The sequence below is a fragment of the Garra rufa genome, chromosome 20 (assembly GCF_049309525.1).
Source record: "Garra rufa chromosome 20, GarRuf1.0, whole genome shotgun sequence".
NCBI lineage: Eukaryota > Metazoa > Chordata > Actinopteri > Cypriniformes > Cyprinidae > Garra > Garra rufa.
This window is the reverse complement of record NC_133380.1, coordinates 7,069,672-7,086,843: the sequence shown is the minus strand read 5'-3', so window position 1 is coordinate 7,086,843 and position 17,172 is coordinate 7,069,672. Positions and strand designations below refer to the sequence as shown.

At 36.1% G+C, this 17,172-nt stretch overlaps 1 protein-coding gene across 4 annotated transcripts; it reads left to right on the top strand.

The window, feature by feature from the left end:
• Positions 1-4,786: 4,786 nt before the first annotated feature.
• On the top strand, positions 4,787-17,172 carry phf13 (PHD finger protein 13). Of its 4 annotated transcripts, XM_073825895.1 has the most exons (6): positions 4,787-4,926; positions 5,660-5,700; positions 8,008-8,109; positions 8,372-8,447; positions 12,580-13,276; positions 14,994-17,172. In XM_073825895.1, exons 3-6 carry the CDS (start codon positions 8,081-8,083, stop codon positions 15,218-15,220), a joined length of 1,029 nt encoding a protein of 342 aa, XP_073681996.1. In that variant the 5' UTR covers positions 4,787-4,926; positions 5,660-5,700; positions 8,008-8,080; the 3' UTR covers positions 15,221-17,172. The 4 variants fall into 4 exon arrangements, with proteins under 4 accessions (XP_073681996.1, XP_073681995.1, XP_073681994.1 ...); XM_073825894.1 differs by lacking the exon at positions 8,372-8,447; XM_073825893.1 differs by lacking the exons at positions 4,787-4,926; positions 5,660-5,700 and adding an exon at positions 8,629-8,704.

Genomic DNA, 17,172 nt, shown 5'->3' with positions numbered 1-17,172 from the left:
CTGGCACTGAGCAGTGGCATGTGCCAGTGGCTCCAGTGCGTCAGATGCCATGTTAATACTGCCTCTGAGTTGTAACATGAAGTAACGCACGCCGTACAAGTGTCCGTTATTACTGATGCGCAAACGCACTGTATATGCACTACAATACATCATATTTCTGCTTGAACACAGTTCAGTATATTCACGTAGTTATATACAGCGAGTGTTTTATAATGAATGCTCACTTGTTTTGAATACGTTTGCCAGGATTAGTGGTGTTTATGTACATATGGGCATCAGACGCTCCAAAACACCCTTTTCTTTTTTCATCTGTGAGGACCCAACCTAGCGATTTGCCAGGACCTTTCTCGCTAATCTAAAATATTAAAATAATGGCCTGACGCTTTACTATCGGGGGCTCTGGCAGCTAACGTTAGCTACACTGGCTAATTAAACCTATTCAACGGTATCACCGAACTACAGGCGAGCTTAGCTAATGTCACGTATTTAAATGGGTGAGCATGAGAAGAGAGACTACATAAATTCACTTGTCACTCAGTTTAAGACGTTAAAGTAGTTATCTTCCTCAGTAACACCCTTTTGTTCGCCATGGCTGATAGAACCTCACTCACTCGCTCCTCAGTCAGACTGACTGCGGCAGCAGCGGGGAAACGTAGTGGGCGTGGTCACTTCAATCGAGAGTGACCAATAGAAAAAGGCCTTTCATCCTGGTAGGTAGAGACCGCCCACTGAGATTCATCTTTACTCGCAAGCAAAACTTTTCAACTCGCAAACAAAAAATTTAGACCCGCAAAAAAAGACAGCAGGAAAGAGAGCAACTTTTGTGGTTTCGCGATGAAAAGCGTTTGAAGTGCACAAAGAAAAATAAAGATTGTAAAAAAATTTACACGCACTGCAAATAATTTTGTTATCAATTTCTTTATTTTTGAGATTTAAGAAGACTTTTTTTGCAAACTTTCATTTTTTAATTACAAAATAATTAGTTTTACTCTCAAACACAGTATGTTTGTTTGAATAATAAAGAAACAAAAATAACCCCATACCAAGACATGTCACTCGTATAGTTTTGAATGGGGAAAAATGCAACACTCATTATGGCCGCGAAGCCCCGCCTTCTTAGTGAAAGAGCCAATCGTTGATTAGTAAAGTCAGCGCGTCACTGCAGCTGCCGTTAGAAGTCCCGGTTGCTATAGAAACGATCGGCGCTCTTGTGCTCAGTACTGCGCATGCGCACTCATCTAGCCGGAAAAATAAGCATTTTTTAACGCTATTGGAGCACAAGGAACCATATTTATGAGGCAGCTCTTGTTGGATTTCTTTGGAGATTTAAAATATGAAATTTAATCGTAAGCTTGGTGAACAGTTTTGGAGAATTTGATGTTTCCCTATTCAAAGAGATTGGAGCTGCACTTGCCTGCCCGAGTAGCGTTTCAAAGATGGCCGCCGAGTGACATGACTTGCCTTAAAGGGACTTTGCACAATTCACTAGTTCGCCTACTGTTTTAAGTAAATCGTGAGCATGACTTTCATTACCTTGTTTAAGCAGGATTTACTAATTTGTTACCTTGTTTTAAAGGTATAGTTCATCCAAAAATGAAAATTTGATGTTTATCTGCTTACCCCCAGGGCATCCAAGATGTAGGTGACTTTGTTTCTTCAGTAGAACACAAATGAAGATTTTTAACTCAAACCATTGCAGTCTGTCAGTCATATAATGGCAGTCAGTGGGTACCAATTCTTTAAGAGTTAAAAAAAACATACACAGACAAAACCAAATTAAACCCTGTGGCTCCTGACGATACATTGAGGACTCAAGACAGTTTTGGAAGTGCCCTTTTCTGTTCTAAAGAAGGGGTGTCCCAATACTTTTGTTCATATAGTGGATGTACAAGTCATTGGGGATAGGTTTTTGGGTCTGTATTTAAAGTCACACCAGTGATGCTGATTTTTGAAGGAAAAAATGGCTGATTAACTATATGAAATGATATAAATATATACATTTTCTGCCCCCACATTTTAATTATGTGAATGCATTTTAATAGACTAAACCAGGGTTCCTCAAATCTTACCCTGGAGGTCCAATGCGCTGCAGAGTTTAGCTCCAACCCTGATGAAACTCACCTGTGATTCTCTAATGATCCTGAAGACCTTGATTAGCATTCTCAGGTGTGTTTGATTAGGGTTAGAGCTAAACTCTGCAGTGCATTGGACCTCCAGGGTAAGATTTGAGGATCCCTGGACTAAACCATGCAGTAAAAGAACGCATAAACTAGACTTCATCGCGCAATGTATCTTTATGCATGCACTCTGTAGGTTTTGTTGTTTTGTTTTGTTTTGCAATATATTCAATAAAGTCAAATCTACCATGGTTAAAACAACAATTATGATATTATCGCAGATGATATTGCCCACCCCTAGTCCAGAGCTGTACAAAACAGCACATTTGGCTGCTTGAAATTGCAAACTGGTGTTATTTACCATGTTATTTTAATGCATTTTGTTAATTATGAATACATTACTGTTTGTGATGCCAACAGTTTTATTGTTTACTGCAAGTTGTTATTCTTCTCATTATTTCCCTGTAGTGGATAATGAACCGGAAGTCTCACCCATAGGCTTACTTCCGTGTTGAAGAAAAAGGTGGATAAGCAGAACAATGTCCTGCTCCACTTTCACTCACTTAAATGAAGTAGTAAATGCTACAAAATGGCAAGTGGCAATATCAGTGAGTTAATTTATTTCAATTCTGAATGAATTATAGCCCTTTTATAATCACTATCTAAAAAAAGCCTGCGCTGCAGGATGACGGGATTGCTTACATGTGTGAAAATAAAGCAGAAGTAACAGAAATTCAAAAACAGTGGACTTGCGACAAGATCTCTGTAATAATCAGGCTTTCACTTTAAGTGCTAGTTTTGTGATGAGTAATTTTTTTGCTAGGAAAAGAGCAGGAGAAATTCCAAACAAGTGACTCAGACCTGTTAAAATCTCTTAGTGAATAACAGTAAGATGTAACATGAAATGAAACACATGGTTGTTGTCCACACAGGTCACTATAAAATCATTTAGCCTTTCCCAAAGCCATTATTTACATAATACAGACTTCTGGTAAATCCATATTTTAGTATCATGAGACCAATCAATTACGATCAATTATTTTGTATCTACATGGAGTACAGGAGAAGTGCTTTGTTTCCACAGTGAAGTTCAGTGGTTTGGTGTGAGTGCTGAAGGTGTGAGGGAGTTGTGCTGTCATGAATTCACAAACTATTGTGTGATGTAATATAAAAACCTGAAGATGCAACCCCTCCTCATTCCTTGCATTTTTGGTAATTTTTTCAACATGACACGGTGAAAAGCCTTCTGTTGGCAAGTGTTTTACTTAACCGTAACACTCTTAAGCACCTTTGGGGGATGTTGTACTAGCAACACCAATGTTGAGAAACACTCGCTATTAAGGATAAGGCCGTTTAAGGAGGCCATCATTCAGGAGTTAAACTGGAAAGATGTGGCAGTTTGACATGAATTTGTACATTCACTGCTGAGAAGGGTCAGAGCAGTGTACTAAAAGTTTTGGAGGACATATTAAGTACTAGAATGTTACACATTTATTGAATTTAATCAAGGGTGTTCTTATTTCTGCAACCTTTTATTTAAACAAAATTATCCTATTTGTTTTTGAGATATTAATGACATATTTCTCTGTTTTGATTCTAGCCTATGTTTTATAGATTTTGCCATCTTTTCAAACAAATCTTTAGTATTTGTTCAGAGGAAGTGTACTCATTCATGCTAAACTCTATTTCTTAACAGTTTTGACATTAAGCATAAAAATTGTGTTTGCATGTTTTTTTGAGATCAGTTACTTTAGGCCGTCTTATGCGACGATGAGTAATTTGATTTGCATGTATTTGTGGTGTGTGCACCTGCCTGTAAACTTTTTGTTTTATCTTTTTATGTTTTATCTTTACTTTTTAAATACAATATTTTTTAAGGACGCCATGTTACTCTTATGAATGAAGTTCTTAGCAATGCATATTACTAATCAAAAATTCATAAAAGAAAAAGCGATAATTTTGACCCATTCAATGTATTTTTGGCTATTGCTACAAATATACCCGTGCTATTTAAGACTGGTTTTGTGATCCAGGTTCACATTTATTTATTAATTGATTGATTGATTGATTTACCACATCTAACATCTGATTAAATCTGATATCTTTATATGAATACAATTTTGGATCGATAAATAAATCTAAATATAACAAGTACATATAAGTCTAAATTTGAAGACTACCAAATGTGTTTTAGACTGCAGTACTATAAAATACTTAAAACTGTTATTGTGCTGAACAATACTTATAGGAGTATTTTTCTCTTTAAAAACAAAAAACAAAAACATAATCTGACAAAGACTAAGATGTTTAGGAGAGCTGTGTGAAATAAATGTTACTCTGTAGTTATACTTAAAAATAAATAATTAAATAAAATGAATAAATAAGATTTAATAATAAAAAATGTATACACTTACGTCACAGACGCTTTACAGTAATAAACTAATTTTTGTTTGAAATAGTATTTGTGTGTGTGTGTGTTTTTTAATGTTTTTTTTAAATAAGAAAATGTGTTTGTTTTTTTCTAATGCCATTCAAAGTGTATAATATACATTTTACATATATATTATCATTCTGGCCAGTAAACTGACTAATAGATGTGTGTTTCATATGAATGCAACAGGGGACTTTTATTTTGGCAAATGAGCCGATCTGTCTGTCTGGGTTTCACCCGTCACATCTTCATCACATTCGGACATTTATCATCACTGTTTTCCATCACTCCTGCCAGTGTCATCGCCAGTTTTTCGACTCAGGATAATTGTCTGCCTTTTTACCGTCGTGTGGTCCACTATCTACGTTCCAGCAGCAGGTAAACATGAATAAAACACCATGAACACAAACATCAGTCACAACAATGTTAGCATGACGGCTAGCCAATTAGCAAGTTCCTGCAGGGGAGGAAAAAAGTGGATTAAGTTTAGTTTAAAGACATTACAGTTCGAGCTAGTTAAGGATTTGGGTGTGTAGTCGTGGTTATCGGTCATATTCGGTGTGTTTTGTATGATATAGCGTTATTAAACATAAACTATCAGGTCTGTAGTGTTAACAGGCTAACTGAGCTCGAAGACTGTCCGTCAAAAATATTAAAAAGCATAGTTTGTTGAATAAAATGATCTGGAACGATAATAAACCTTTTATTTGAGTCAAATCACAGATGGGAAGATATATAATATATAAAGTAGTCAGAAGAGTTATATGTGTTTTTGCAGTTTGTTTAGGTGTGGAGATACGTGACTCTGTGTATTATATAATCTCATAAATCCCTGTTTAAAACTTTAATTTGTCTGACAAGGTTCTTCTGTTTGATGATTGATCGAACTGAACAGCTATTATAAGATTTTTGAATAATTGTTTGATCCAGTCAGACGTTATCATAACTAGTTAATGCACAATATGTTAATGTACAAAACAGGAAACTAACACGATTTAATTGTTGTTTGTGTGTTTTTGTAACGTTGTTTTGATTTGATATGTGTCATCAAGTGAGTCGCATGTGGTATAAAACGTGATCGTAAACTAAAACAGTTTTTTTTACATTGTAGAAATGGACAACAGCTCGACGACTTGTCCATTTGACACCCAGGTAACGTTAAACATTTCATTTTATTTTGACATTTCATTCATTTCATACCCAGCTATGACGGTTTTTAATGTTATTATAGATTATGCTGTGTGTTTAGTATTTCTGCATCAATATATTTTCCGATGAATCTTCCATGCATGTGTAACGTTAGCTGAAAATGGGCTTTCCTCCTTTAACACTTGAACGCAATGTCTAATCATCACATCGAAAATATATACAAGTACATTTATTTTAGTGCTTTTACTTATTTATTAACTAGTTTGATCTCTTTAAATAACTAAATCATCAAACGAAAAGATAGTGGCATTGTTTTTACACGATCGCATTAGCAATGGCTAGCTAACTCAGTAGTTCATTATTAGATGCGGTTCAGCTTGATTGAATTAATAAGATCGGAGTCGTTTTTGGCTTTTCCTCATTGTTTTCACAACTTCCATAGGAGGTTTATTTTGTTAAGCTTGTTTCGTTCTCTTTTTGGGCTGTTAGTGTTCAGTCAATGTGTATCGAGTTGCTAAAACAAGCCTTTTAACATTCAGTCACATTATTAAATACATTCTTACATTCAATTTTGAGTTTAGTCGATGCTAAAGGCGTAGTGCATCGGGCGAATTTACATTGGTGTCGATCGTGTAATCGAACGACGATGATGTGTCGTTCTACCGTAGTTGTCAATATGTCGAATATTTGCACAGTTGACAGAGCCAGTTCGCGACTGCGCATGCGCGCACACTGCACGCCTACAGCGTCCGATTGGAAAAAGCAGTGACTACTAATCTACAAGCACTAAAGTATAAATATATATATAAAAAAATTGTTTTATTAAAATAACTTTAAGAAATATAAAACTATTGATATTGTTTATGGAATGTATATCTTTTCGCATAATTTGTTTCCATTTCACTGATTGGAGTTTTTTGGTAGAATCATGGGTAATGTAGTTTTTCTCCAGGTATTCGGCTATTAAACATGGTTCTTCAAAAATTAAGTTGGAAAAATGCATCCTGATGACTTTAACATAAACATACACCATTTGTTAGTAAACTGTTCTGTTAATTCTTCTGTAAAGACTCTGTAGCACTTTCAAAACAGTTTGTTTGAGCATCGTTTCCAACACAGGACAGCAACAGTGACTCAACCAATGGCATGTGTTTGGGGTAGGACTACCTGTTTGAAAGCAGTCATTAGTAGTCATTCGTTTTGTTATTTGTAGATCCATTTGATGACATAAGTGGTCTAGAAATTATGTTAATGTAATCCTTAGTTGGTTGTTCTATGTTTCTTACACGTTTTTTTTTTCACTTTACCCTTGGTTTAAAATGACAGAAATGCACAAAGTAACTTAAAATATTAGTTCATTTCCAGAACTAAAATGTATAAATAATTTACTCACCCCCTTGTCATCCAAGATGTTCATGGCTTTCTTTTTTCAGTTGTAAAGAAATTGTTTTTTGAGGAAAACATTTCAGGAATTTTCTCTATATAGTGGTCTTCAAATATGCCCCTGAGTTTGAACTTCCAAAATGCAGTTTAAATGCAGCTTCAAGGGACTAAATGATCCCAGCCAAGGGTCTTATCTAGCGAAATGATCGGTTATTAAATAAAAAGTAAAATTTATATACTTTTTCAGTAGAGTTAAAGTATGTCCAAAATCATCCTACATCACTGCATAAGTACCGACCCAGTCTTTTTGAAGTGAACATGCAAAGAATGTCAAACGTTCTTAGAAAAAAAGGTAAAACGGCAATGTAGGGCGATTTTGAAGTTGGTGGAGAAAATGAGATGGGAGTTTTTCGACATACACTAACTGTCTTGAACCGGTGTGCACAGACTACGCAGAGCTAGACAAGACTATCATTTGTGGTTAAAAAGTGTATACATTTTAATTTATTTAAAGAAAATGACTGGTCGTTTCACTTGGTAAGACCCTTCTTCTTCATCTGGGAAAGTTTAGAGCCCTTTGAAGCTGCATTTTGGAAGTTAAAACTCACGGGCACCATTGAAGTCCACTATATGGAGAATTCCTAAAATATTTTTGTCATAAAACATAATTTCTTTAGGACTGAAGAAAGACATGAACATCTTGGATGTCAAGGGGGTGAGTAAATTTTTGTTCTGAAGGTAAACTAATCCTTTAATGTTTATATGGAACATACTTGGTTTTCACTTGACACTGCAGTTTGGTCATAATCTGAATGTTAAAAGTGGCTTTAATCCTTCTTTTAAAAGAATTAAAAATGGTGCTTTAACCTTTAAAACTCTAAAAATAGTTACTTTATAAAATGTGTTTTGACGCTGTTTTTATTGCAGGGCTACAGTTCAACATTTAAGCGGAAACGGACGGTGGAAGATTTCAACAAGTTCTGCACTTTTGTGCTCGCATATGCCGGTTATATTCCTTATCCACAGGAGGTGAGTATTATCTTGTCTTAGTGATGGAACTGAGATGAGATTGTGGTAAAATGCTACTCACTGTGCTTTTACGTTTGTTAGAAAGTGTTGCAGGGTGAAGCGGCCTTGCTTTCCTCAAGATCGCTCTGACACTTTGACCTCCAGAGGTTCCTTATCCTTGGCAGCGGTGTAGCACTGGGTGTTCATGGGAATTTTGTTTTCTTTTTCTTTTGGTGGCAAAAAAAAAGCTGCTTTGCTGCTGACGCTCTTGTTTGATCCGCAGAAATGGTGGTGGCTCTTATGTCACGGCCGCTGAGAGACATCCCCCCTCCAAAAAAACCTCAGCCCTCCCTCCCAGGGTAAGAGGGCCACTCCAGTCTCCTCCATTCTCATCTCAGACCCTGTCTCTAAGTGCCATTTTTCACAACAGCAGTGTGTGTGCATCCCATGAGCACTGGGTGTTCATGGGAATTTTGTTTTCTTTTTCTTTTGGTGGCAAAAAAAGCTGCTTTGCTGCTGACGCTCTTGTTTGATCCGCAGAAATGGTGGTGGCTCTTATGTCACGGCCGCTGAGAGACATCCCCCCTCCAAAAAAAACTCAGCCCTCCCTCCCAGGGTAAGAGGGCCACTCCAGTCTCCTCCATTCTCATCTCAGACCCTGTCTCCAAGTGCCATTTTTCACAACAGCAGTGTGTGTGCGTCCACAAACACTTCAGTTTCAGGTCTTCCCTTTAATGGATCCTTCAAATGGATGGAGGCTAAATCAAGGAAACTCTGTTTCAGGGAAATGCACGAGGGCCGATAATAGCCACAGGTGTTACAAAACCCAGTGAGCTGCCTACATAGGGTGCTGCCTTCTAAGGGAACATCCTAACTGTTAATATAAAGTGCATGGGACACTCAACTATCAGTTGACACTGGCATGTTGGTTAAATAATAACTAAATTTGTGTGTGTATTTATAAGTATTGGTTAATATAGTTAGTTTTTGGGTGTCAAATAGTCAGTGTAGATCAGTTGTGATAAACCAGTACTGGAGGTCAAACTTCCTATGTTTTGTGATAGTAAAACCAGTTTATTGGGATAAGGATAGGTGTTAAAACCTAAGTCAGGTCACCTTTATTTATATAACTCCTTGTACAATGCAGATTGTTTAAGCAGATTTACTGGAAAATAACAATTAATGATGCAAATATTAATAAATATGAGACAAATTTTGCCATAAAGCAGCTCTAAAAAGACTAATGTCATTAATCAGCTTACATCAGATCAGTGTTGATTCAGTTCAGTTGAATAATTGTGTAAAGTTAACTACCGTTGAGGTCAGAAGTTTACATACACCTTGGAGAATCTTCAAAATGTTAATTATTTCACCAAAATAGGAGGGATCATACAAAGTGCATGTTATTTTTTATGTATTACTGACTTGAATAAGATATTTCACATAAAAGACGGTTACGTATAGACCACAAGAGAAAATAATAGTTGAATTTACAAAAATAACCCCGTTCAAAAGTTTACATATGCTTGATTCTTAATTCTGTCTTGTTACCTGAATGATTCACAGCTGTGTTTTTTTGTTTTTGTTTAGTGATAGTTGAAGATAAGGGTAAATTTTACTTATTTTGTCTTCTGAGAAACATGTAATGCGTAATTTTTTACCTTCTGGAGCATCAGTGAGCGTTTGAACCTTCTGTAATAGTTGCATATGAGTCCCTCAGCTGTCCTCAGTGTAAAAAGATGGCTCTCAAAATCATACAGTCATTGTTGGAAACGGTTCAAATACACAAAAATGATGAAAAACCAAAGACCTGAAGGATTTTTTTTTTTTTAAGAAAAGTGGCCAGTTTAACTGTTCAAGACAAACAAGGGACTCATAAACAACTATCACTAAACAAAAAAACAAAAAACAGCTGTGGATCATTCAGGTTACAACACAGTATCAAGAATCAAGTGTATGTAAACTTTTGAATGGGGTGATTTTTATGAATTCAACTATTATTTTCTTTTGTGGACTATATGTGAGCATCTTTTATGTGAAAGATCTTATTGAGGTCAGTACTAAATTAAAAAATAATTAATACATTTTGCTGATTCTGCAAGGTGTATGTAAACTTTTGACCTCAACTGTACTTTTTAAGTCAGTTCAATAATCAGTACTGGAATAACCCATTTTTTTGTCTTTTTTTGACAGTCAAACAGACAAAAATGGTACAGTAAACTTTACGGCTGGAAATTGGCGAGATCTAGTAGAACTATCCCACTTTAGGCTGCTAGTCTGCCACTTTAATTGCTTTTTCTGAGCTTGTAGTGAATTTTTCAAAAGTCATCTTGTTTTTTGAACAGGTTTCACATTAACAGATGCCTGTTTACAATGATGTCTAAGTAGGCAGCTCACTATGTTTTGGAACAGCTAGTGCTGTCATAATGTATTTTCACATCCTTTCAGCTTATATAGAGTCTGTTTTTGGAAAGATCATTTGATTACCTAGTTTCTCTAATTCAGTCCTACATTATTTTTTATTTGCTTACTACTTGCTTTGTTTCCGCAGGCAATTCAGCACAGAGGAGTCATAGCCCTTCATAGTGCACAAGTAATGATGGCTTTAATAACAGCAGTAAATGAGGGTATAAACAAAAGTAAGGGTAGACAGAGATGGACCCGTGAGAAATGCACCAAAATAATCCACCATTGATGTGGGTTCCATGTGCTTCTGAGCTCATTAGTCGTGACCAAGAAAGCTGATTACGGTTTGACAGTGAAATGAGGGGGAGGTTTTAAGCTCTCTGAACTTACAGCGGAAGTTCATAAACTTGACATTTGTGTGCTTTATTTTTACAGAGTGCGGTTTCGTTGCGCAGACGCTTGCTTTTCTGAGGACCAGTACTTTGTTTCTCTTAGGTGGTAGCTTTTAACTGTAGGAGTGACTCTACAAGAGCTTTTCTTGGCACTTTGCTTTTCTTGCTTTGGTTTGTGATAGTCACTTTTTTTACCAGTCACTTTGTTCTGGTGTTTATGTTCTTTAAATATTGGTAATCATGTTTTACTTGGTGCTTAGTGCTTCTTGTCACTGAAGTGATTGAGCTGATAAAAAAAATTGCGGGGAATTTTCATGATCACATGTTGAGCCTTTATCAGACTCAAAAAATTATAAATCCCTTACAGTGCTTGAACTTGCATCATTACGAGATTTTATTAGCAAATTCTTTACTGAAATGTTTATAATATTTCATAATGATGCAAGTTTGAGTAGTGTGTGGGATTTAGACATTTTCAACTTCATACTGAACTATGAATGATTCAGGTGTGCAAGCCTATATCACATTGCAAAATGTGAAATGTTCCATTTTAGAGATATTTATTGGATGTAAGTAGGCATTTTCATCTTGCACCAGTGTGGTCTGCATTTCTTGTCATTATAAATATTGCACCATAACCAGCAGGATTCGTGGGTGTGGATGATTTCTGTTTATTAATTTCACCATAAGTCTTCTTGAAACATGCAGTGAAGTTATTTGGTCACTGTTTGTTCATCTTCAGACTTCAGACCGTTGTCTTAAAGGAGAAGTTCACTTTCAGAACGAAAATTTACAGATAATGTACTCACCCCCTTGTCATCCAAGATGTTCATGTCTCTCTTTCTTCAGTCGAAAGGAAATTGTTTTTTTGAGGAAAACATTTCAGGATTTTTCTCCATATAGTGGACTTCTATGGTGACCTGAGTTTGAACTTTCAAAATGTAGTTTAAATTGGGCTTCAAATGATCCCAAATGCGGTTGTAAACAATCCCAGCTGAGGAAGAAGGGTTATTTTGGTTATTTTTATCTTTTAATTAAAATTTCTATACTTTTTAACATCAAACGCTCGATCAAGACAGTTAGGGTATGTCGGAAAACTCCCATCTTATTTTCTCCCTCAACTTAAAAAATCATTTCAAAATCATCCTACATTGCTGCAGAAGTACCGACCCAGTGTTTGCAAAGTGAACGTATAAAAAAGATCAAACACCCTTAACAAAAAAGGTAAAACGGCGATGTAGGATGATTTTGTAGTTGAAGGCGAAAATGAGATGGGAGTTTTTTTCGACATACCCTAACTGTATTGAACTGGAAAAAAACTGAGTTCAGGCGGAGCAAGACAAGACGAGCATTTGAGGTTAAAAAGTATATATATTGTAATAAAAAAAACAAAAAAACAATTGTTTCGCTAGATAAGACCCTTCTTCCTTGGCTGGGATCATTTACAACTGCATTTGGGATCATTTGAAGCTGCATTTAAACTGCATTTTGGAAGTTCAAACTCGGGGCACCATTGAAGTCCATACTTTCCCTTAAAAAAACATTTCTTTATGACTGAAGAAAGAAAGACATGAACATCTTGGATGACAAAGGGGTAAGTACATTATCTGTCAATTTTTGTTCTGGAAGTGAACAACTTCTTTAATTCATGAAATTCAGTGGTTAAAATAGTATTTTCGATTGCTGTCCACAGGAGGCCCACTTGAGGAACAGCTCTAGTCCTCCCAACAGCACCGGCAGCACTGCAGACAGCGATGGATGGGACAACCAGAGGCTGGACTGCGGCCTCTCTTCTCCAGACGAGCCCCCGTCCAAAAACCGCAAGAGCTTCGCTGGATTCAAAAGACTCCCAAGCGAGGATTTCGAGCCTCAGAAGCGTCCAAAATCAGCAGGCCTTCTCCTGGAGGGTCGAGCAAAGGCCGACAAAGTGAAAAAGAAGAAGAAGAAGCAGAGGAAGAATAAGGATGAGGAATTGAGATCTTTCGGCCCATTTACTCCCCCCAGTGCTGAAGGTGAGATCTCCAGTTATGGATGTACCATCAAAGAAGAGCCGGAAGATTACCTCAGCATCCCCGTTCCAACCGATGACATGGATAGAGACCAGCCTGCGCACACTGGCACCGGCACGTCTCCAAAATCTGCCCCGAGTTCACCAGGCCCAGCAACGTGCAAAGAGGAGCCTGATGTTGGCCGTCCTTGCTGGAGCGGTTCTAAAAGTTCAAGTCCAAAGTCGGAGGATGTCGAGAAACCCTTAGAATCTCAAGACGAGGCAGAAGTCTTGAAAGTAGAAGGTTTTTCTGGTAAAAGGATTGTGGTACGTCAGGGGAAACAGGTGGTGTTTAGAGATGAGGATGGATCGGGGGATGATGAGGACATCATGGTGGATTCTGGTAAGACCCAAGTATATTCACAGCAAAGTTTAGTTTTCAACCTATGTATGGAAGATTGTTTCTGCCATAGAATAAAATGGAAATTTTACTTTTTATCTGGAATTTCTGATTTCTCAGAATTGTGAGATATAAAGTCACAAACTGCGTATTATAAAGTAAAAATTGTGAGATATTAACTCGAAATTCTGTGCCAGGAGTTATTTGCAAAGAGTCTCACAACTGTGAGGGAAAAAAAAGTCTGAATTGTGAGATAATTAACTTTTTGTATTTTTTGGTTTTTAATGCAGTGGCGCAAACAGCTTCCATACCAGTGGTAGCTTGAAGTCTGGTGTTTACCAGCCAGAACAAACTTTTCTGTATGGAAGTATGGAAGCTTGTTTCTGTTTGAAATAAGAAATAAATCTAAAAAGTAAATTGAATGACACAGTTGACTTTTTGTTTAATTATAAAATTTAAATTTCTAGTTAACATCTTACAATTCTGTTTCGTGGTTTTGCTATTTAATAAAAAGTAAAAAAAAGGGCAGTTGAAATTTTTTAATCTCAGTTCTGTTTTTTTTTTTTGGTCTATGCCATGGTCTATGCATAATTGCGACTCTTTGCCTTACATTTTTTACCTTTTTCCACACAAATGCGAGTGTACATCTCGCAGTTCTGACACATCTCACAGTTTTTTTTTTTTCTTTTAGAATTGTGAGATATAAACCCAAAATTCTGAAAAATAACCCCATGAGTCATCATCTGCAAAGAGTCTGGCAATTGTGGGAAAAAAGTCAGAATTGTGAGATAATTAACATTTACATTTTTTTTATTCAGTGGTTCAAACATTTTGCTTTACATTTTGCAATTCTGTTTTTTTTTCTGCCACGGAATAAAAAAAATATACATAGCTGCAACTTTTTATGTCAGTTTTCTGATTTTTTTTTTTTTGCACAGTTGGAAGTTCACATCTCACAGACTTTTTTTTTATTATTATTATTTTTTTTTAGAAATGCAAGATATAAAATTGCAAATGCGTATTTTAAAGTCAGAATTGCTGGATATAAACCATCTGCAGATGAGATGATTTTTTTTTTTTTTTTTTTAATTTTTAGTCAGTGGCGCAAAAGGGCTTCCATACCATTGGTAGTTTAAAGGTGTTAACATCTAGTAATTAAAAAAAAATGTAAATTAAAAAGTAATTGCAAATTTTTATCTCACAAGTTTTTTCCTAATAATTTCGAGTTTACATTTTGCAATTCAGTTTTTTGGTTGCTGCCAGTCTAAAATAAAAACGGATAAATGCGATAATTGCAACTTTTTATCTCTCAGTTCACACTTTTCTCACATTTGTGAGTTTATATCTCACAGTTTGGATTTTTCTTTTCAGAATTGCGAGTTTGTATCTAAAACATTTAGTTTTTTGGATTCTGTCATGAAATAAAAGTAAAAAAGGCAAATGTGACTTTTTATCTCACAATTCTCTGAATATCTCTAAATCTGAATTGTGAGATATAAGCTCAGATTTGGAAAAAAGTTTTTCATCTTTTCACCGTGTAGTGGAAACAAACTTCTATAGTTTCAAACTTAATTTTGTCCTGATTTTGTTTGAAATTACATGACCTCAGTTTGTTCTAGACTTGAATTATATTAGAGTTTTTCCTTTTGGAGTCTGCCATTGTCAAAAGTAGATTACATTTGCATACATATCTTTGAATTTACCATCTTTCTCTTTGCAGATGATGATTCCTGGGACCTAGTGACATGTTTCTGTATGAAGCCGTTTGCCGGGCGGGCGATGATCGAATGCAACCAGTGCAACACCTGGATCCACCTCTCATGTGCCAAAATCCGCAAGTCCAACGTCCCCGAGACGTACATCTGCCAGAGGTGCAAAGACTCAAAGTTTGACATTCGCCGCTCCAATCGTTCACGAATGGGCTCTCGAAAACTCCTTCTCGACTGATGTCGCTCCTCTCGAACATGTACAGAAACTCGTAAAATTGACTCGATGAGTTCGGAAGAGGAAGGGCTTTTTGTGTTTTTAATATTTCTCACCTTCCTAAGTGTTTGCGTCAGGCAATCAGTACTAGGATGATGCATTAACTGGAGCGGATTTCTGCCGTACAAACGACGGTACACAGCTAAAGTTGTGCTGGAAAGACAGGACTGGAGTGTCGGATTGCACTTTTTTTTAAGAACAAAGGGGGTAGCTAGAGATTCCCCTTTGTACCCATAGCTTTCAAAAATATGTCTATTTGTCAAAGTATGTATATTATATAAAAAATAACCATATGATATTAGTGTTCAAAGTGTTTAGACTCATTTTGAGTGGATCTTTTCTGAGACCCCCAAATGTGTATGAGGGAAAGAGGTGTGTTTGTTGGAAAATGTTGAACGAAGTTTTCATTTGGAGTGAAACCTCAGAAACAGTTCTTGCTACATTGTGGTAATTTTTTTGTTGTTGTTGTTTTTTTGGAAACAAATTGCAGATAAGAGACTGTGTCATTTCTGTTTTTGGATTTATAAATCCTGATCGTTTTTTGCATTTTCTACCCTTAATTGAACAAGAAACTTTTTGTTTGCATGTTGTCATGTTTAACTAAACAGGTTGTTACGTTTTTTTTTTTTTTTTCTTCTCCAACATTGTTTAATAGCTAATTATGTTAATTATGTGAGTCATTACAGGTTAAGGAAGAGGTGGATTTCCTTGGATGAATCCTAGAATCTCACAGAAACATATCCAGGTCACTTTTCACCCCATAGTCGTATTTTTCCTTTTTTTTTTTCTTCTAAAAATAGTAATAATGCAAATTTTGTGGTAAAATATCACTTGGGCATGTTCTTGTCAGGTTTTGTGAGATTCTCTGTACTGCCAAAGGGAAGAACATTTTTGCTGCATATACTAAAATGTAGTAATATTTACATTTGAAACACTGTACCGGTATTATTTGGTCTACAAATCTTGGGTTTTCAAAAAGCTTGCATTTGGAGGAATCCTTCATAAGAGTGTAATTCTTGTTAACCACTGTGACCGCTTTAACCTGGTTGATAATCGATGAGTCTGTTTTCATGTTCATAGGCATGCTCAGATAAAAATGTGTGAATGTTTCCTATTAGCTGGTCCTCTCCCATCATAAAAAGCGTAGGTTTGTTTGTAGAAGACATTTTGTACGTTTTTTTTAATCTCATGTGAGCTGGTTTTCATCTTCAGAATGTACAGTTCTGATAGAAACACTGCGGACTAGATAAGAGAAATTATTTGGCATCTATAATATGAATATTTTGTGTATGTTAGCTTTCCACTTCTGCAAAACCGTTTTACATTTTTAGACTTAGCCATTAAAATTTTGGTCCATATTTACAGTAATCACCTTAGTCTGTGATGTTTTTTTTTTTTTATATTTATCTTGGAAAAACAGCCCAATAATGCTGATTGTTCATGAAAATAACTGATAGTTTGTGAAATTGGCTTCAGTGGACAGTCCCCACAGTGCTTTTTTTTTTTTCCTTTTTCTTTTTGAAGCACGTTTAAACTGGATATCCTTTAAACTCTTTCTTTGAAAACATTTTGTCTTCCTCTCAAAGGACATTTCGGGAAGCTGTATTATGTAGGCCTAGATTGAGCAAGCTAGCTTTTTATTGTTTTGTGGAAAAAAGTGTCAGTTGCGTATGTTCGTGCTCTCTTCCTTTTTTAAACCATTTATCAAGGGATCATGGAAGATGATTCTGTACATTTTGTTTTGTACAATCATAATGTGTTCATGTAGTATGGCTGATATTTCAAGGCTGTTGGTGTGCAAGAAGAACTGCTCAAGTTTGAGCTCGCACTGTTACGCTGAGCCCAATGAAAAGAAAGAGAGATGTTTCTGTGAAACTTCATGTAAACCATTGTAAATAAAGAGATGACGATTTTAA